General features: G+C 41.2%; 1 protein-coding gene across 1 annotated transcript in view; it reads right to left on the bottom strand.

The window, feature by feature from the left end:
• Positions 1–1,764: 1,764 nt before the first annotated feature.
• Positions 1,765–22,973, bottom strand: part of LOC132379075 (sorbitol dehydrogenase-like) — a 50,707-nt gene continuing 29,498 nt past the window's right edge. The window contains exons 5-9 of the mRNA XM_059946613.1: positions 12,309–12,427; positions 10,865–10,930; positions 7,911–8,089; positions 6,301–6,422; positions 1,765–2,145 (exon numbers count right to left, since the gene is read on the bottom strand). Coding sequence (XP_059802596.1) covers positions 1,899–2,145; positions 6,301–6,422; positions 7,911–8,089; positions 10,865–10,930; positions 12,309–12,427 — 733 coding nt within the window. The 3' untranslated portion in view covers positions 1,765–1,898. The remainder of the gene's footprint in view (positions 2,146–6,300; positions 6,423–7,910; positions 8,090–10,864; positions 10,931–12,308; positions 12,428–22,973) is intronic.

Genomic DNA, 22,973 nt, shown 5'->3' with positions numbered 1-22,973 from the left:
GAGGAACAACACCTTATATACCAGCTGGGTAGCCTCCAACCTGACGGCATGAACATTGACTTCTCTAACTTCCGTTAATGCCCCTCCTCCCCTTCTTACCCCATCCCTGACATTTTTAGTTGTTTGCCTGTTCTCCATCAACCTCTGGTGCTCCCCTCCCCCTTTCTTTCTCCTGAGGCCTCCCATCCCATGATCCTTTCCCTTCTCCAGCTCTGTATCACTTTCGCCAATCACCTTTCCAGCTCTTAGCTTCATCCCACCCGCTCCGGTCTTCTCCTATCATTTCGCTTTTCCCCCTCCCCCAACTACTTTCAAATCTCTTACTACCTTTCCTTTCGGTTAGTCCTGACGAAGGGTCTCAGCTCGAAACGTCGACATCGCTTCTCCCTATAGATGCTGCCTAGCCTGCTGTGTTCTACCAGCATTTTGTACGTGTTGTTATAGGTAACTGCACAATTTTGTACACCAGATTTTACAGAAGTATCAATAAGAGGGTCATAATGAGATATAGCAAAGAAATAGACCCTTGGGCCCATTGACTCCATGCAGCCTTTATCTACCCATTTACATGAATGAATTAATTAAATTTATTTTATTCTTCCCACATTCCTAAAAATCACCCCCAAGTTCTTTTACTCGCATTCAATCCTCATATCTTTGGGAATGTGGAAGGAAGTCGGGGAAGTTGGAGGAAACCCAAGTGGAGAACATGCGAGTTCCACACCTCACCAATGACCCACACCAATTTCTACAGATGAACCACAGGACCCATCTTTCTCAATGTATCACAACATGGCCTGGCAATTGCTCTGCCCAAGACTACATGGGACTGTAGAAAGGTGTGAACACAGCCGAGTCTATCACAAAAACCAGTCTTCCCTTCATTGAGTCTACACTTCCTGCTGCCTCAGAAAGGCAGCCAACATAATCCCTGACTGCCTCTTACCCTGGACTTCTCTTTTCACATGGGTAAAGCCCTCCCAACCATCTACATGAAATGCTATCTAAGAAAAGCAGCATCCATCAGCAGAAATCCCCACCACTCAGGTCCTATTCTCTTCTTGCTGCTGCAGTCAGGTAGAAGGTACAAGAGCCTCAGGACTCGCACCACCAGGTTCAAGAACAGTTACTACCCTCAACCATCAGGCTCTTGAAAAAAAAGGGGATCACTACACTCAACTTCATTTGCCCCATTATCGAAATGCTCCCACAACCTATGGACTCACTTTCAAGGACCCTTTATCTCATGTCCTCGATATTTATTACTTATTTATTATTATTTCTTTGTGTGTTTGCAGTTTGTTATCTTTTGAACACTGGTTGAACAGCCATGTTGGTGTGGTCTTACGTTGATTCTATTATGGTTACTATTCTATTATGGATTTACTGAGTATGCCCACAAGAAAATGAATCCCAATGTTGTATATGGTAACATACAGTATATGTACTTTGATAATAAAGTTACCTTGAACTTTGAACCTAGCCCTCCTGAAAACAGTTTGTTCCATAACCTTCTGACAGCAAGTGAACTCCCACCCGTAAAGGAGGGGGCTTTTGATTCAAATCCTCTCCATCCCCTCCCCAGCCCCCTTCCTTCCTGGATGCAGTTTTTTTTATAACTCCCACCCACCAGCACCATCCTGCCACCCAATCCTCTGGCACTGTCAGGCAGTGGTTCCCTCAGATGCATTGCTGCACAGCCCTAAGTTTGTGATGGTAGACTATAAACAAGAAGGATGGGAGAATATAAACAAACATAAGTTCTGTAGCACAGTTATACTCAGTGTTTATTGCTGAAGGACTGTTTGTCTGGAAGAGTTACACTGCGGTGTTCAAGTCCGGTTCTGAAAGGTAACTTAGACAGTAGTGAAAAATGAAAGTGGGTGGAGACTCCTCTATCAGAAGAAGCTATGCTGGGGGCACTGCTTTGTTTGGCATTGGTTTTGTGGCTGTTGGCACTGTGGCGGGCAGAGTGATGGGCACTGCTGCTGCTGCTGCTGTTCACAGTTCACAAGAACTTTGATCCCAGTGCCTTTCTTTACGACCTCAAATGCTTCAGGAGCCTGCTCCAGTGGGAAACGATGTGTGATTAGGGGCTTTACGTCCACCTTCTTTGAAGCTATCAAGGCGATTGCAGTAGGATATCTGAAATGAGCAGAGAGGTAATAGCAAGAGCATTTTCATCACCCTTCTAGCGACAACACTTACAGGGTACCCCGCCTCAAGAAGGTGGCATCAATTAAGAATCCCCTTTCTCACTACTACTGTTAGGCAGGAGGTGCCAAAGCCTGAAGTCCCACAGAAATACAATATAGAATAAGAAATAGGCTTCAGAATTCTGTGCTATAAAGTTGAGGGAATTTCATTTGGAATATGTTCTTAAGGGCCAGTAAGTAACAGGAATTCTGTTCAAACTGAAGTCTCAAAACTACGGGGATTGATCTCTGCCATTAGATTTCCCAGAGTCCAGGGATAAGGCATCCTGGGAAATCTTCTCTGGGACCTCATCTGGTTCACAACCTGCATGGACAATGGGGATTCTGGAAGGATAGGGTGTATGTTCTTTGAAGTATTTGAGATTTGTGCAATTCTCTTAATTATTTAAAAGCCTTTTCAGGTGGTTTTTGATTTTTGATTTACAGAAAAGTTTTATTTGCATGTCTTTTGAATGTCAAAAGTCACTCTCTTACATGACTGGACACACTGCCATCGCTTGGAGCAACTCCTAGACTACCCACACAACAATGCCAGCCTCCTGGCCCAGTTGAGGTAAGTTGTATAAGTTTTGTAATTTGCTGAAGCTTCCGCTGAGAAACACTGGGCCCTTTGCACATAGAATGGACTTGCTCATAGAAGGTAGGTTGATGGGACTTATTTTGGCAGGAGCCCTGTGACTAGTGGTGTTAGACTATAAAACATAGGAGCAGAAATTTTCCCACATGTCTGCTCTGTTATTTCATCTTGGCTGATTTATTATCTCTCACAACCCCATTTTTCTACCTTTTCCACTTAACCTTTGATGCTCTGACTAATCAAGAACCTATCAACCTCTGCTTTAAATATACTAAATAACTTGATGTCCACAGTTGTCTGTGGCAATGAATTCCAGATTCACTACTGTCTGACTAATGAAATTCCTTCAATTCTCTATTCTAAATGTATGCTCCTCTATTCCGTAGCTGTGGCCCCTGGTCCTAGACTCACCCACTATAGGGAACATTCTCTCCACATCCACTCTATCTGGTACTTTCAATATTCGATAGGTTTCAATGACATTCATCCTCATTCTTCTAAACTCCAACAAGTACAGGCCCAGAGCCATCAAACACTCCTCATATGTTAATCTTTTCATTCCCAGAATCATTCTCATAGTCTCCTATGGATCCTCTCCAATGCCAATACACCTTTCCTTAGATAAAGGGCTCAAAGCAGCTTACAATACTCCAAGTACAGTCTGACCAACGCCATATAAAGCCTCAGCATCACATCCTTGCTCTTATATTCTAATCTTCTCAAAATGAATGCTAACTTTGCATTTGCTTCCTCACCACCGATTCAACCCACAAATTAACCTTTAGGGAATCCTACATGAGGACTCCCAAGTCCCTTTACACCTCTGATTGTTGAGTTTTCCCTCTATTTAGAAAATAGCTTATACCTTTATTCCTTCTACCAAAGTGCATGACCATACACTTCCCTACACTGTTCCATCTGCCACTTCTTTGCCCATTCTCCTAAACTGTCTAAGTCCTTCTGAAGACTCCCTGCTTCCTCAACACTACTTGCCCCTCCACCTATCTTTGTATCATCTGCAAACTTGGCCACAAAGCCATCAATTCCTTCATCAAAATTATTGACATATAATCTGGAAAGAAGTGGTCCCAGCACCGACCCCTGAGAAATGCCACTGATCACCAGTAGCCAGCCAGAAAGGGCCCCCTTTTATTTTCACCCTTTGCCTCCTGCCAGTCAGCCAATCTTTTATCCGTGCTACCATCTTTTCTGTAATATCATGGACCCTTATCTTGCTAAGCAACCTCATTTGTAGCAAACACGAGGAAATCTGCAGATGCTGGAAATTCAAACAACAACACACACAAAATGCTGGTGGAACACAGCAAGCCAGGCAGCATCTATAGAGAGTAGCGCTGTCGATGTTTTGGGCCGAGACCCTTCGTCATTTGTAGCATCTTGTTTAAGGCCTTCTGAAAATCTAAGTAAACAGCATTCAATGACACTCCTTTGTCTATCCTGCCTGTTATTTTCTCAAAAAGTTCCAACAGATTTGTCAGGCAAAATCTCCCCTTAAGGAAACCATGCTGACTTTGGCCTACTTTATCATACATCTCCAAGTAACCCAAAACCTCACCCTTAGTAATAGATTCCAACACCTTCCTAACCACTGAAGTCAGGCTAATTGGTCTATGATATTCATTCTTCTGCCTCCCTCCATTCTTAAAGAGTGGGGTGACATTTGCAATTTTCTAGTCCTCTGGAACCATTCCAGAATCTAGTGATTCTTGAAAGATCATTACTAATGCCTCCACAATCTCTCAGCTGCCTCTTTCAGAACCCTAGGGTGTAGTCCATCTGGTCCAGGTAGCTTATCTATCTTCAGATCTTTCAGTTTCCCAAGCACCTTCGCATCAGTAATAGCATCAGCACTCATTTCTGTCCCGACATTCTCGGATTTCTGATATACTGCTGTGTCTTCCATAGTGAAAACTGATGCAAAATACTTCTGAAGTTCAACTGCTATGTCCCTGTCCCCCCATTACAACCTCCCCACTGTCATTTTCCAGTGGTCTGATATCCACTCACGCCTCTCTTTTAATCTTTATACCTGAGGAGACCTTTGGTATCCTCTTTTTTTACTATTGACTAGCTCACCTTCATCTTTTCTCTCCTGGCTTTTTAGTTGCCTTCTATTGTTTCTTAAAATCTTTCTAATCCTCTAACTTCCCACTAATTTTTTGTCTTTCAGGGATGTTTACTGGGCAGTTGGTGATTTATATAAATGACTTAGATGAAAATGAAAATGGATGGGTTATTAAGTTCTCAGACAATACAAATCTTGGCTGTGTTGTGGATAGTGTAGAAGATTGCCAAAGGATACTGTGGGATACAGATCAGTAGCAGATATGGGCAGAGCAGATGGAATTTAACCCAGTCAAGTGTGAAGTATTATACTTTCGGAGATCAAATGTCAAGGTACAGTACAGAGGTAAAGGCACGGCCATTAACTGTGTTGACCTACAGAAAGATCTTGGGGGTCCAGGCCCTTAGATCCTTGAAAGCAGTAGCACAAGTTTTAAGGCAGGTAAAGAAGGCATATGGCATGCCACCTGGTGATACATCATTGCTTCTCGTAACTGGAACAAACAGTAGCTACAGGCTAAGAGAACAGCAGTAGAATTTACATGGGACAATTAATGTATAAGAAAAATTAGAGCCAGGTACTTTGCTTTGAAGTTGCAGTAGTTTCATGTTCTCATTCCAATAAATAATTCCACACAAGCTCACAGGCTGTTTTTTCTCCTTGGCACAGTTGATATTTTGCACAAATTTGGACTCATTTGCAAGCAGAAATTTGTTAGGAATCTTAAATACTGGATGGAAAAAAGGTCATAAGATACAGGAACAGAATTAGGGCATTTGGTGCATTGAGTCTGCTCTGCCATTCAATCCCACTCAATCCCATTCTCCTACCTTCTTCCCATAACCTTCAATTCCCTTCCTATTCAAGAACCAATCAACCTCTGCTTTAAATATATCCAATGATCCGGCCAATATTTCACCACCCCATGGCTAAAGAAATTGCCCCTCACCTCTGTTCTAACTCCATCACAATAGGAAACATTCTCTGCATATCCACTCTATCCAGACCTTTCAATATTTGATGGGTTTCAATGAGATACCCCCTCATTCTTCTGTACTCTGGCAAGTACAGGCCCAGAGCCATCAAACGCTCCTCCTATGTTTAAATATGCTGCATTATTATCAGAGCGGAGCACTGTCAGGGGTGCCTCTGATGCTCAGTGCATTCTTTCTCTATAATGAACAGATATGTTTTATGGCTTGTCATGGCTGATCACATACGAACATTCTAAACATGAATAGTATTTGCAGGACTAACTCCTGAAATCCCCTTGACTTGTAGCACCAAATTCCAAAGCATATTTACACATTTGCTTCCACTGTCCCAATGCAGTTACTATATGTGTGTGTGTGTGTGTGTGTGTGTGTGTGTGTGTGTGTGTGTGCACGCACACGCACAGATGTGTATCTCTCAGTACTTACGTGTTTGTGTATTTAAAGCTGCCACGGATATCCACCTCTCTGATTGTTGCATTTAATACAGGAATATTGGATGTGCTTGTTCCTAGGCCGACCAATACAACAATTCCACCAGGTTTGACAGCCTTTGTAAAAAATAGATATAATTAATTTTGGGGATTAGATACTGTTTTTTTTAAAAAAAGCACAGCTAAATAATCACAGACAACAGAAAATCCGTAGACGCTGCAAATCCAAGCAACACACACAAAAAGCTGGAGGAACTCAGCAGGCCAGGCAGCATTTATGTAAAAGAGTAAACAGTCAATGTTTCAGGCCGAGACCCTCCAACAGTACTCAAAGTTATACTGGCATTCATGTTATATTTTATATATTGAACTTTCAATGAAAGAATAGAAATTATTATTACTACAAAATGAATATGCACCAAGGCATTGAGTAGTAACCTGTTTAATTTATATATAGCCTCTTTTATGTCTATATAAAATCAAGATATCACTGGCAAAGCTGGCACTTAAGTCTCGTCCCTCTACAGACTTGAGGTTGGGGGTGGTGAGCTGCCTTCTTTTATCTCTGCAGTCCTTGGGTAAAGGTGCTCCTGCAATGTTGTTGGGGATGAAGTGCAAGGATTTAGACCAGGCGATAGTGAAAGAATCACTCTTCCTGGGTGCTTCCAAGGGGATCTCAATTCTTCTTGCCTAATATGTCTCATTAAAGTAGGAGAAGGTTAGATCACTCAGTGTTATTTCTAACTAAACTGTTCAAAGATTCATTCTAAGGCACAAAATGTTTCAGACAAATGGATTCTCCCTGAAGTTATTTTATTTTAATTGATTGATTAATTAATTATTTAAAGATACAACTCGGCAATAAATGTCTTTGGAATGTGGGAAGAAACTGGAATACCCAGAGGAAAGACACAGAATCACGGGGAGAATGTACAAGCTCTTTATAGGCATTGAGAGAAATTGAACATGGGTTGCTGGTGCTGTCATAGCATTGGGCTAACTGCTAAGCTACTGAACTGACTGAGGTTGGTTTACATCATCAGGATTTGAGCCACAGGGAGCAGTCCTCAGTTGCTTACTGAACATTGATGTTTTAACTGCAGCCAATTATAGGCCACTAGTTGAGCCTCAGTACCCTCTCCCCACTATCCTTCCTCATTTTAATCCTAGGCACCAAACTTTAAGTAGGCAATGCGGGTTTAGAAGAGAGTACAAAGGAGATTTAGCTCAATGATAACAGGAAGGTAGGGTTTCAGTTTTACTGAGAAAATGGAGAACTGGCCTATCCCCTACTTAAGATATAAGTTAAGTTAATCAAATAAGTCAATAGTTTTGATAAAGTTCATAAAGTTGATAAAGTGGATGACCAGGTGACAGAATTACTTAAGGCCAAGGGACAAAACTTCAAGTTGGAAAATGAGGGAGCTCTTATTTTCTTGTAGGTGAGAAATTGCATGTGGGAGTACCTAATGAGGAACTTCACTGATACCTCTAATCCAACTGCAGAAAAAGGCATCCCCATCCAATTCCAAGATCAATACCGTGTCTAACATTGCACAGACTGAACCATCTCTAAGGATTTCTGTTATAAAGGTGGACACTTACATAGACACCAGCCTGGATACAAGTATCGGCCCCAGTGCAATCAATGCACACATCAGGCATGGCACAAAGAGAAGTCTTCACCTTCTGGGCCAATTCCATGGGACATGTGCACTTGTCAACTTTCAAGACAATGGTGGCCCCCAAGCACTTCGCCTTCTCCAAGCGGTCCTGGCACAAATCTAAAAGAGAGCAATTGGGTTAAAGAATAAATCCTTTCACATCTTTTAAACCGTAAATTATGGGGGCAGAATTAGGCCATTCAGCCAATTGAGTCTTTGCCATTCAATTCTGGCTGATTTTTTTTAACCCCATTTTCCCAGCTTCTTCACATAACACCTTATCAATCTGTGCCTTAAACACACACAATGACTTGGCCTCCAAAGCTCTTCATGGCAATGAACTCCACAGATTCATCACTTTCTGACTGAAGAAATTGCTTGTCATCTCAATTTAAAGGGAAGTCCCTTTATTCTGAAGCTGTGCCTTTGGATCCTAGACACTCCTACTATTGGAAACATTCCCTCCACATCCAATCTATTCAGGCCCTTCAGTGTTTGGTAGGTTTCAGTAAGACCCCGCATATCATATTGACGCAGATCTCTGGCTTGTGAGATCCATCTTTGTGAGATCTCTGGTTTCTTATACATCCCAGGATTCCTCCCACATCCCTCTCTATATCCCCTACAATCACAGTCCTATGTCTTCCTTTCAAAATACTCCTTAAAGCCTATCTCTTTGCCAAAACCATGCTGACCCATGCTAATAATTACTTTTGTGACTTGGCATCAAATTTTATCTGATAAATCTCCAACCAGTCGTTTTGAGAAGATGACTAAATGTAAATCCAACTCCTATTTATTTAATAACCAAGATGCACTTGTTATTGAAGTTAATGGTAACCCACTTTGTAAACAATGTGGAATTCCAAAATAGATTTTAAAAAACCCAAAGGTTAAAAAATTATCTAAAGATTAACAAAAAAAGATAGTGACAAATTTGTCTTATGTACTGTTATTTCAGTCAAATAATTGCAGGGTGCATTGAGGTAAAGCAAAATAAAACATTAACAATGCGGAATAAGGTGCAACAGCTACAGAGAAAGAGGAGTGTACGTAAGCAATAAAATGCAATATCATAAGATAGATTGTGATGTCAAGAGTTCAACCTATCATACCATTTAATTCTTTTCTCTTTAATGCAGTAGTTAGTATTTTTCTCTGCCAAGGTGTGTTATATTGTTGGAAGCTCTATTCTTCAGTGAAATAGGAAGATCATACAGTTTTTCAGATTTTTTGGATCACTGGCTCTCTTCCAGGAAAATTGGACCTGTACAGATGGGGCGGTTTGTACCTGAAGGGGGTCTAATATCCTAACTGGAAGGTTTGCTAGTGCAGCATGAGGGAGGGGTTCAAACTAGAGTTGCAGGGGGATGGAAATCAGAGTACCAGAACAGATAGTGGAATGGTTGTGAAGAAAGATATTGTTCAGCCTACGTACCAAGTCAGGAATTGAAAGGTTGAGCATGGTAAGATTAATGTTCTGAGCTGTGTATATTTCAGTACAAGGAATATTGTAGGAAAGGTGGATGAGCTTAGGGCATGGATCAACATGTGGAATTATGACATTGCAGCCATTAGTGAGACTTAGTTGCAGGAGGGATTAAAGAAGGAGGGGTGGCATTACCAATCCCATTCTGACATGTCAGTCCACGGCCTCCTGTTTGGCCACAAACAGGCCACCCCCAGTTTGGAGGAGCAAGAAAACCTCATATTGTCTAGGTAGCCTCTAACCTTATGGCATGAACATCGATTTCTCCAACATCTAATAATTTATCACCCTTCCCCCTCCCTTGTTGGAGAAGGGAATTGGAAGTAGGAAATGTTCCTGCTTCCGCTCAACGCATGGTAGCTTTCTCACTCAACTTTATTGCCTCGGAGAGCTATTCTATTGTATTGGAAGGATCCCAATCCACCTACTGTTTTTTTTCTGGCTCTCCTCCATTATGTCATGCATAAATTTGGAGAAAATTAGGAGTCGGACATTTGATGCATCTTTTAAATTTGAGCAAACTTGGCGACCTTTTATTCAATATTTTCATATGATCTAATTCTTTTTACTTTTTCAGTTAATCTTCTTTTTCTTCTCCGCGGAGTTTTAGATTTGATCAGAAGGAATTTTCTTTTTTTTAAATTGTATCCTCAAAATGGACTGCCAGTCCCCCTTTTCTTTTTGTTTTAGGTTATTTTTTTTCTTCCTCTCAATAACAGAAATTTTTTGAATCTTTTTTTTTCTATGGATTATTAAGAGGAGATGTGGTTCTTTTTTTTCCCTTTATATTAGCTTAATACTATACTGTATATGATTTTGACAGTGTATATTCCTTTCTTTGTACTATTATTGAAATATGTATTTGAGATAACTTCTCTGACTTGTATTTATCCTTATTTTTTTAAATCAATAAAAAAGATTGAAAATGAGAAGGGAAGCTGGAGATATCAATGTTCATGTATTAAGGTTAGAGGCTCCCTAGATGGAATATGGGGTGTTGCATAAGGGCGGATGAAGAATGTAATCTAGAGAGTAAGGCTTCCTTACCCAGTAGAGTTTCATTCTTGACTAAAATATGAAAACCTTCATTTCTCTTTCAGGAGCCCAAATAAATGAAAGCACCCATTCTTGGGACAAAATAACTAGATCATCAAAGTTGGAAAGATAATGCCTTTGGATATCAGAAAATAACTTAAGGGCCCATCACCCACTGTGCGCCTAGTGGAAATGTGATCAAGATTACATCAAGAACAAAGTTGACGTTGTAAACATACACAAAATGGTGGAGGAATTCAGCAGCTCAGGTAACATCTATAAAATGTCAATGTTTCGGGCCAAGACCTTTCATGAGGGTCAGGCAATGGAAGAACAATGCCCCACTCAGGTTATATTGTTTGAAAACTTACCACAGACTACGGTCATAGTCACTCCTATAGCCTTGCAAGCAAGCAAAGTCAACAGGCCAATTGGTCCTTAACAGATAAAACAAAAATCATTAGTTAGAAAACCATGTGGTTATACTTCCTGGAAACAGTTGTCATTGTCACTCTTACAAGGGAGTGCAGAGTAGCAGCTCTGACAATGTAGGTTCCCTCCTGAGGGCTGAGAGTTCTGTCAGTACCTGTCTAAGGGCAGAGGTTTCCTGATGAAGGATCCTTGTGCTACCTTTCGCAGAGCAGGATATGAAGGTTCAGGGCTCAGTAAAAACCCATGGATTTGAAACACAGATAATAATGGCTAACATGCAAAAACACCTGACATATATGTAAAATCAGCAAATTTGAATGAACATTCTTCCACCTTAAAGCTTCCAGAGGCATTGCGTATCAGCCACCAAGTCTGGGATAATTGGGGACCTTCAATCTGAAGTATGTTGGAGACACAGAGAAACAGAAATGCACACACATACAAAACGCACTCAGACACAAAAACTCAGATTTTACACACACTCACATACACAGAGACACAGATATTATACCCTCACATACACATTAACACACACACATGTTGATGTATACATATACAAACTTACAGATACAAATATAAACACACACCTACACACAGCTGCATACACATACACACAAACACACTAAAGATGGGATATAATTTAGAGTAATTGAGAGAGATAGATAGATTACTTTGCACTATTATTTCAGAGCTATAGGACTGAAAGTGTACTTCAGATAGAGTGAGTAACAAAAACCACTTAGCATCTCTCTGGAGATTTAACTGGGTAATTCCTACAGCTCTTTCCCCAGAGAGTCGGGGACTGTTCCGGCCAAACTCACTGAAAAACTAATGATTTTGCTTTATGTATTTTTGTTTTCTTTTCAGTCAATGTTTGAACATGTAACACACCAAGGGATGAACTGATGAACTCAACAGCATATCAGTACTTCAATGGGTGCACTTCCCAGAAACTACAGTCAGGGTACTCTTCATTTAGCTCTCTTGCTTTTAAATATTCCATATCCATACAAGAACAGGGAAGGCATGTGGAAGTGGCCAAGTATCCTATCTCACCAAGTGCCATATGGTTTCCCTCTTTCAATGCCTCAGGAGCTTTCGTTCATCTTTTCTATAAAAGCTGGAAAGCCAGTCAAGTAAACCAAATGAATTACTGGAACTAATTAACATAGAACTCATTCACCAAAATGGGTAAGAATAGTGTGTTCCTGGGCAAATTGAGAACGACAAATCTGTTATCCATGCTTGCCAACGCTACTAGAGCAGTGGAAGTGAGTTGGCAGGTTGCCTACCGGTTGATAGACATAGATAGAATTCACCATCTTAGAGAGGACAGAAGGAGTTACTGCGACTTTTCAGATCTAACTGCAAACGGCCACTTACCAGCTCCACAGATGAACACCTTGTGACCCACTTTAACTCGTCCTCTGTAGCAGGCGTGAAGTGCAACACAGAGAGGTTCAACCAAAGCACCTTCTTCTAAGGTCACACACTCAGGGAGTCTATAATAGTGATGGTATAAGCATTAGCTGCACAAGTGGTATGTATAAAAATGAGCTGACACTATTATGCATAGAACCAGCAACTCTGAATATATAGACCAACACTAAGAACGTAGAGCAACACTCACAAAATCTGTGGAATGCATTGCCACAAGTAGCTGTGGAGGCCAAGTCATTGGGTATACTTAAAGTGGAGTTTGATACGTTCTTGATTAGTCAGGGTGTCAAAGGTAACAGGGAGAAGGCATGAGAATGGGGTTGAGAGGGAAAATAAATCAGCCATGATTAAGAGCAGACTTGATGGGCTGAATGGCCTACTTCTGCTCCTGTGTCTTATATTCTTATAATTAAAATGCTGGAGTATCTCAGCAGGTCAGGCAGCATCAATGGAGAGGAATAAGTAGTTGATCTTTTGGCCAAGACCCTTCATCAGGACGGATGGACGGACACACACACACACACACACACACACACATATCTTGATGCTGGGTGTCAACCCAAAACATCAACTGTTTATTGCTGTCCATAGATGTTTCTTGACCTGCTGACTTCATCTAGCATTGTGTGTGTGTTGCTCTGGGTTTCTAGTATCTGCGGAATCACATGTGTTTAAGAATGTAGCTTTGCACTGTATTCTTATTCAGAGTCATACATCATGGAAACAGGCTCTTTGACCCAACATCCAAGCTGACTGTGTAATCCAGTGAGCTAATCCTATCTCCCCACAATCGGCCTATTCTTCTCTAAACCAATTGCTTATCTAGATGGCTTTTAAATTGTGTCCTTTTTCATAGGTTTTTTTATTATGGATATTTATTGATTGATTGATGGCCATATAGCACAGAATAGGTCCTTTTGGTCCTTTGAGCTGCGCTGCCCAGTATCCTCTGATTTAACCCCCAGCCTAATCACGGGACAATTTACAATAAATAATTAACCTACTAACTGGTACATCATTGGACTATGGGAGGAAACTGGAGCACCCGGAGAAAACCCACGCATTCCACAGGGAGAACACACAGACTCCTTACAGAGGACATTGGAATTGAACTCCAAACTCCAATGCCCTGAGCTGTAATAGCATCGCAGTAACCGCCATGCTACCGTGGCGCCCCTTTCCTTTCCAATTCCGATGAAGGGTCTCAGTCAAAATGTCAAAGGTTTATTCCTTTCTATAGATGCTGTCTGACCTGCTCAATTCCTCCTGCAATTTGTATGTGTTTCTCTGCAACAATATTAAGATCTTCAGGGGAGGGCTGTTTTCTTTGCCACATACAGACACTAAAGTATACTAGTTAATAGCTTTGTAGGAATTTAGAGAGGAATATAAATAGTTTCTTTGAATACGCATTCAGTTACCCTGAGGCAAACATGTGCATTATTAATGTCTATTGTGTATGATGATAAGCATCTAAATGCAGAAATTGGAGCTACCAGTTTTATCATGTCATTTACAAAACACCTGTGACATTGTTTAAAAAAACCCATGGGTGTGTTCAGTTTGAATTTGACACTGAACCTTACGATTTTAGGCAAATAGCCAACAGCACTAACAAAGAGGAATAAAAAAATCATCTGGAGGAATTCAGCCAGTGGAGCACCATCTGTGGGGAGTGAGGAATTTCAGACATTTTGTGTTGAGGGTATGCATCTGGACTGAGTCCTGAACCAGTTTTGATGCAGGGTTTCAACCCGAAATGTTGACAACTCCTTCTCTAGCACAACCACTGGCAACACCCCCACTCCCCCGACAGTGTCCCTCTAGCAAGATTGCTTGTAGTTCAGGATTACAGCATCAGTAGTCTCCTGTCTCTCCAGAGGTGGGATATGGGTTTTAAGAAGCAGCTTACAAAAAGAGAACAAGGAGTTCTGGGGTGAGGGGGAATTCCAGGGTATGGGAGTGTGAAACAGGAGATTTACACAGGTTTAATCATGTGATCCAATACTCTAGCAGTTGAAGGGACAGATGAGATTACAGAAGAATAAGGAGGGATCATGAAAAAAAGCAACCTGATATTCAGAAGCCAATATGGCCTGTAAACACAGGAATCAGAAACGGGTTTATTATCACCATCTTATATAATGAGAAATTTGTTGTTTTGCTGCAGCACTACAATACAAAGACATAAAATTATTATAAATTTAATAAATAAATAAACAAACAGTACAAAATACAAGGAATAACAACGTGGTGTTTACAGGTTCCTGGACTATTCAGAAATATGATGGCAGATTGGAAGAAGTTGTTCCTGATTGATTGAGTGTGGATGACAGCTCTGTCACAGGCACGACAGATGAGTAGAACATAGATTATGACCTGTTTTGATGAGAGGCATTGATCGTGTGGATAGTCAGAGGCTTTTTCCCAGGGCTGGGATGGCTAGCACAAGAGGGCACGGTTTTAAGGTGCTTGTCAGTAGATACTGAGGAGATGTCAGGGAGAAGTTTTTTTACTCAGAGAGTGGTGAGTGCGTGGAATGGGCCGCTGGCAACTGTGGTGGAGGTGGATACAATAGGGTCTTTTAAAAGACTCCTGAACGAGTATATAGATTCCAGCTCAGAAAAACAGAGGGCTATGGGTAACCCTATGTAATTTCTAAGGTAAGGAGATGTTTGGCACAGTTTTGTGGGCAGAAGGACCTATATTGTGCTGTAGGTTTTCTATGTTTCTATGTTTACGCAGAGGAAAATGAGACATGTTTGTATTGGAGTAGAAGGAATTAGAGGTGATAATGGACCAGATGAATGGTTTCAGCAGGAAAAGGCACCATGAAGTGGGGCTCAGAAGGTGGAAGTACGAGGCATTTTGTCATCTGAAACTTATTTAGCGATCAAATTGCTGTCAGAGGTATGAGCATATTCAACTGCAGAAAGTTGGCAAGGAGGAGTTAGTGAACAGGAATGAGGTGTATGTTGAGAACCAGAAACAGCAGTAATGGATCAGAATATTCAAAATTTCACTTCTGCACAGCATTTGTTTTCCAATTTCAGTGCTCCTCAAGAGTACAAAAAACACAGAAATTCCCACCTGTCTCAGTAACCTATCATCCCTTCTTATCTACCTTTGACTTAAAACATTTGAGCAAAAAGGCTCTACCTCACTTCCGTCTTAAGCAGACAACTGCTTAGTTTTAAGCAGATCCCAACTCTTTATTCTCCCACGTGGAAGCATCCATTTCACATTCATCCTAACATATTTCATATTTATCTCCATGACACTGGATTTGGCTCGTTGAGCCTACACAGCAGAATTCCATTCTTCTGTCTTCAAGATCCTGGAGGAGCTCATGCTTCACTCTAGCAAACTCGTATTTCTCAGCTCCAGCAAGTTCAAGTCTATCCTCATGAGAACTCACCACCGTTGTATCAGTCCAGTAAATCGTCTGAATTCATTCTTTAAATCTACTGTATACCCCACTCCTGATGTGTGCTCATCAGTGCCCTTTATAAATGAACTATAACATCCCTCCTTCTGTATTCAATTTTGACATCTTGCTTATTAGAAAAAGACCCCTTTAAAAAGACCACACAGAACATAACAGCACAGTACAGGCCCTTTGGCCTATGATGTTATACTGACAGTAAGATTAATCTAACCCTTCCCTCCTATACAGCTCTCCATTTTTCTATCATTTATGTGCCTCTCTAAGATCTAATAAGTCCCTAATGCATCTGCCTCTACCACCACTCTTGTCAAGGCATTCCAAGGACTCACCTATCTATGTAAAGAACTTACCTCTGAAATCCCCCCTATACAGTACACTATGCCGCTTTGTATTAGCCATTCCTGCTTGGCAAAAAGTCACTGGCTATCCACTTGATTCATACCTCTTATCATTTTGTACACCTCTATAAGGTCACCTCTCATCCTCCTTTGCTTCAAACTGTTAAGTCCTAGCTTGCCCAACCTATCTTCATAAGACATGCTCGCTAATCCAGACAGCATCCTGGTAAATCTCCCCTGCATTCCCTCTAAAGGTTTCACATCCTCCCTATATTTGTTCCTCATCTGTGTTTCTTGTTAACCAATACATGACCTCCTATACTGTGATCTTTTATTTTTTTGATGCAGTACCATATCAAATGATTTTGGAAAGTCTAAGTACTAGTTCTACCCCTGTCCATAACCCACATTAACTGTTCCCTTTGCTGCTTCTTCACTTCTTCAGTGTGAAGGAGCCAGTGTTCTTGAGTGATGGTTTAACTCCTTGTGTGATCATCTGGCTCAATTATTACAGTAGAAAAATGCATATCAAGTATGCCGGCAGTACAAAATCCACCTTCCACAACAATACTTCAGCAGATGATATTTCTTACTTGGTAACTTTAAAGGGAGTTGCTTTACATGAAACACTTCCATGGGATCACTTATTCCACACCAGACTCAGACTCCCATTGAGTTTGCTCTGCAACTCCATCATGGCTGGAACATTGAACTGTCGGGAGTAGAACATTCAATTCCACTGTCCGGCCCTTGGGCCCATTTTTTCTATGCTAAACTTTTATTCCTGCTGAGTCCCATCGATTTAACTTTGACCATGGCTTTCTATAGCCCTACCATCCACGTAGCTATCCAAAATTCTCTTAAAGTTTTGTAATCAAACCCATGTCCATCACTTCTACTGGCAGCTCATTCCACACTCACGTCACCCACTGAGTGAAGAAGTTTCTTTCAGAGTCCCTGTAAATATTTCGCCTTAAACTAATTCCGGTCTCACCCAACCTTAGTGGAAAATGCCTGCTCGCTCCTACCCCTCATAATTTTGTATGGCTCTATCAATCTCCCCGCATGTTCCAATGTTCCGGGAAATAAAGCTATTCAACTTTTCCCTGTAACTTAAGCCCGCAGGTGCCAGCAATGTCCTTGTAAACTTTCCCTTCACTCTTTCAAATGTATTGATAACTTCCCTGTTGGTAGGTAACCAGAAATGCACAGAATAGTCTAAATGTGACCTCAGCAATGTCTAATACAACTTCAATATAAACCTTATGCCTTGAAAATTAAGCCATGTCTTTTTCAATTCTGTAGTTGAAAATTACCCTTACAAAGTGGCAATATCCATTGACAGGTAACTTTTCATCATGTTGGAAATAACTTTCTGGACTGATTCACCCTTGCACATTTAATGTAATTTATTAATTGTACAGGAATGTAAATCAAGTTACTTGGGGAAGTCCCATGATCCATCAGCCTAATATAGTGCTGACAACTCCTCCCCAGTGTTTCAAGATAAGCACAATGTTTTCTGTAGATGCTGGAAATCTAGAGCAATATACACAAAATGTTGGAGAACTTAGCAGGTCAAGCAGCATCTATGGAGGGGAATAAAGAATTGATACTTTGGGCTGAGACCCTTCATAAGGACTAATATCTATTTGCATTTGTGTTTCTGTGTATGTCCTGATCAAGGATCTTGGTGAAACATCGACTGGTTATTCCTCTCCATAGATTCTGCCTGGCTTACTGAGTTCCTCAAGCATTTTAACAATAAAACCATGAGACATGGGAGCAGAATTCAGCTCATCAAATCTGCTCAGCCGTTCAATCATGGCTGATATATTTTCCTTCTCAATCCCATTCTCCTGACTTCTCCCCATATCATTTGATGCCCTGACTAATCAAGAACCAACCTATCAATCTCTTAAAAGGGGACAGAAGCCAAAATGAGAAGGTGGGGGAGGGGAAGAAGGACAACCTGGCAGCCGATAGTTGAAGCCAGGTGAGGGGGAAGGTGGGTGGCTGAGAGAGTTGTTTGAAGTGAGAAGCTAGAAGGTTTTAGGTAGAAGAGCTAAAGGGCTGAAGAAGGAGGAATCTGATAGGAAAGGAAAGTGTACCACGTGAGAAAAGGAAGGAATAGAGGCACCAGAGGAAGATAGGCAGTGAGGAGACGATAAGGGGCAAGAGGGGAGCCAGAAGGGGAATGGAAAAAGAAGGGAAGAGTTGAGAAATTAATGGAAGTTAAACAAACTGATGTCCATGCCATCAAGTTGAAGGCTACCTAAATGGAATATGAGGTGTAGTCCTCCACAGGGGTTTCACCTCATTGTGGCAGTAGAGAAGTCCATGGCAATGGGAATGGGAAAATGTGTGCTTACTGATAGATCCTGTCTGTTGTAGTGCCCCTTAACAGTTTCCTTAACCCATATGATGCTGAACCCCAGCTCAATGATACCAACTGCCAGTTGTCCAAACCAACCCCAGCCACGTGAAGTTTAGCTCTAGCCCTCTAACACCCTGATAACAGAGGCTGCCTATCTTCACTACCATTAACCCCAACCATTCATCTGAAAGCTACAACAAATCACAGGCCCTGATCACTTGAGCTCATCCCCCTCCACTTCCTGATCAACAACCTTCACTCCTCCATCAGTGGATGCTGTTCCACTTTACCCCCTTGCTGAATTCCTGGACCTGGGTGTTACTCCCAGGTGATACACCTTCAGGCACAAAAACTCACAATGAACATTCAATGGAACCTGCAGTATGGAAATTTGCAGTTCACAGACTACAAACAAAATGATCACTTTGACTTCCCTATGTCAGTCATCTAGTTCATCCATGCATGGCATTAGATGAGACCATAAGACATAGGAGCAGAATTGTGCTATCCAGCCAATCAATCTGTTTCACTATGGCAGATTATCCCTCTCAACCCCATTCTCCTGTTTTCTGCCTGTAACCTTCGACACCCTTACCAATTGAGAATCTAATTGATCTCTGCTTTAAATACACTCAATGACTTGGCCTCCACAGTTGTCAGTGACAACAAAATAAGATTCTGACTAGATGACACCATGTGAACCATAGAACACAGAACAGAACAGTACAGCACCAGAACAGGCCCTTCGGCCCACAATATCTGTGCAGACCGTGGAGTCAGATTAAACCAAGCCTATCTACGTGAACACGGTCTACATCCTTCTGTTCATGTGTCCTCTTCACTAGGATCATGACAGTTCCTTGTCTCATTTTATATTTGGCCAATGCATGGGATTGTTATGTTCCAGTCATGATTCATTAAAGATTAAGCTTTGACTTTAACTCAGGTAAGGACATTAACAAATTACCACAGATTGCAACATCTGTTTCTGGTTGTGAGAAAATGCAGAAAGAGTATTTCCAGTCTAAGATACAACAGGGAATAAGAATTATCTTCAGAGCTATTAGTCCATTTTTTGATGATGCAATATAATGGTACTTCTCATTGAAAAACAATTGTATCTAACCGGTTCCAAACCAACACCATTATTTGCTGTTCTAGTTTTGCTTCCTGAAAATTATATTCCAATGGACTATACTTGAGGAGTGCATGATGGCTCTGGGCCTATACTCGTTGGAGCTTAGAAGAATGGGGGAGTGAGGAAGCAAATCTCAAGGTTGTTTAATTTATACATTTGAATATAAATGTACTTGAGTCTTGAATCTCATTGAAACCTACAGAATATTGAAAGGCCTTGATAGAGTGGACATAGTGAGGATGTTTCCAATAGCGGAGGAGTTTAGGACACTAGGATGCAGGCTAAGAATTTCTTTACCCAGAGGGTGGTGTGGAAAGAGCTATGGAGGTCATGTCAGTGGGTATATTTTTAAGTGGAGGTTCTTGATTAGTGAGGGTATTAAAACTCATAGGGAGAAGGCAGGAAAATGGGGTTCAGAGTGATAATAAATCAATCATGGTAGAATGGTGGAGCAACCTCGATGGGCCAGCTGGCCTAGTTTTGCTCCTATGTCTTATGGTGTACATTAGAAAGTGATATTCCAATGGTCTAAATTTGGATATCCCTACGGTCTGTAATAACCTTTACAACTGGATGTTAAAAAATGTCATGAAAAACCAAAAAATTCAGAACTCATCACATCTGTTTCCAGGTTTGGATCCCCTATCTAGGAAAGAATTTGCTGGCATTGGAAAGAGTTCAGATGAGGTTCACAAGAATGATCCAGGGAATGAAAGGGTTAACATATAAGGAGTGTTTGATGGCTCTGAGTCTGTATTCACTGGAATTTAGAAGAATGGGGAGGGGGGGGAATCTCATTGAAACCATTGAATATTAATAGAGTGGACTTGGAAAAGATGTATCTAATAGTAGGGTGTCTAGGACCAGAGGATGCAGCCTCAGGAAACAAGGACGACCCTTTAGAACAGAGATTAGGAGGAATTTCTTTAAACAGAGTGAGCTGAACCTGTAGAATTCTTTGCCGCAGACAGTGGTGGAGGTGTCATTGTATATATTTATTGTGGAAATTAATAGGTTTGTGATTAGTAAGACATCAAAGAGTAAGTGGAAAGAGCAAGAAAATAAGGGATAATAAATCAGCCTTGAAAACTCGATGGGATGAATGGCCTAATTCTGCTATCTCGTATGGTCTAATCCTCACTCAGTAGGCACTGTTTAGACACGTGACAACATCAGGTGTCTTTTCTCACAAGGTATTGGGCAATCGACAAAAATCAGTTTGTTCTTTTGACTTCAGAAATATTTCGCAAAGCTTCCATCTATCTGCTGCAAATCTCAAATGAAAGTGACAGGAGGCATGGAGAAATACATTATGGAAAATTGCTTTTCAGTTGACTGCATCTGCATCAAATACAAAGCACTCACAGAGCATAGAATACTATAGCACAGTACCTACCCTTCACCTTATGATGTCCTACTGACCTTTTATCCTTCTTGTAGATGAATTCAACTATTCTGTCCTACATATCTCTCCCATTTTTCTATCATCCATGTACCTATCTAAGTAAGAGTTTCTTAAATGTCCCTCATACAATATATTTGCCTCTATCATCACCCTTAGCAGGGAGTTCCATACACTCCCCACTCATTTGTACACTAATCCCACTCTACCTCCTATTATTTTCTACACTTCCCATTAACTCCCACCAGATTCTACCTACCACCTACACAATAAATTTATAGTTAACCTAGCAACTCACGAGTCTTAGGGTGTGGAAGGAAACCGGAGCATTTGGGAAACCTATGCGGTCACAGGGAAAATGTGCAAATTCTGCAGAGAAAGCACCTGAGGACAGGATTGAACTTGGCCTAGTAAAAGGCCACTCTACTCTCTGTTCCACAGTTTAACTGGCCAAAAACTTCTCCACAGAATAATGAAAAGTATTATTAGTGCATTGACATTGAAGAGTGGACTGCCAGTGCCTTTTTCCCAGGGCCAACATGGCTAATATGAGAGACTTTTAACATGATTGGAGAAAAGTCCAGGGGGAATGTCAGAGGTAATTCTTTACACAGAGCGTGGTGCGTGCATGGAATGCACTGCCAGAGGTGGTGATAGAAGCAAATATATTAGAGAAATTTAAGATACTCTTAGATAGGCACATGGACGAAAGAAAAATGAAGGCCTATGCAGAGGAAAGCACCACACTGATCTTGGAGTAAGTTAAAAGGTCAGCACAACATTATGGGCTGAAGGGCCTGTACTGTTCTATAGCACAGGAACTGGCACTTGCCTACGATGTCAGTGCCAAATACGATGCCAAATTAAACTCTCTTCTGCCAGCTTACAGTCCATATTCTCCTGTTCCCAGTGTATCCATATCAGGCTGTTAAATGCCACTATTCTATCTACCCTGCCAGGCTGTTCTAGGCACCTAACACTATCACCTGCCCCACACATCTCCTTCAAACATTCCCATTTTCACCTGCAATGCATGGTGTCTAGCATTTGACATCTCTGCCCTGAGATAAAGACTCTGACTGCCTATCCTATCTATGCCTCACATAAGTCTCCCCTCAGCCCCCAACACTCCAGAGAAAACAAAACCAAAGTTAGTTTAACCCTTCTGTATCGCTCATACTTCTAAACCAGGCAGTATCCTGACAAACCTCTTCTGCATCTTTTCCAAAGCCTCCATATTCTCCCCTGTAATGGGGCAACCAGAAACAACTTGGTCAATCCTGAAGGATATGCATTCCTGACTTCCAATGTTCAGCAAGCAATGCTTTTTTGGTGTTGTGGTCAATATTAGTGTTTGATTGATTAAACAGTTTATGAATGAATCATATGACTGGAATCTTAGTGAGATGAATACTTTGTCCACAGGTAATCATAGATTTGTGTGGGATCTGGAAAGTGCAGAAAACTTGAGCAATAACATCTACCTGGAACAGCTCTCCATTCCAGAACAATTGTATTGTCTCCGTAAGGCCCTCGCACTTAATAAGTCTACAGAGGGAAAGCTCATAGTAATTAACACCTCTTTTGATTTCCTATCTGATGAGAAACAGAACAAACAGCTTGGCCCCAACACAGGGGTTCCCAACCTTTTTTATGCCATGGACCTCTACTGTTAACCGAGAGGTCCATGGAGCTCTGATTGGGAATTGCTGCTTATGTGAGTGTAGCCCATGCATCGATAAAAAGTAGACAATTGGATGTCTTCTGTTGAACAAAAGTAAGTAGCGTCCTGAGATCATATCATAATGTAAGGAAATAGAAGCAACAGTGGACACCCAGTTTCCCACAGCCTTCAATTCCCTGAAGCCAACATCATTTTAAAAATACTTAAACTATCTGAAAAAT

This window comes from Hypanus sabinus, chromosome 21 (assembly GCF_030144855.1).
Source record: "Hypanus sabinus isolate sHypSab1 chromosome 21, sHypSab1.hap1, whole genome shotgun sequence".
Taxonomy (NCBI): Eukaryota; Metazoa; Chordata; class Chondrichthyes; order Myliobatiformes; family Dasyatidae; genus Hypanus; species Hypanus sabinus.
The sequence above is the reverse complement of the archived record's forward strand: the minus strand, read 5'-3'. Positions and strand labels throughout refer to the sequence as shown.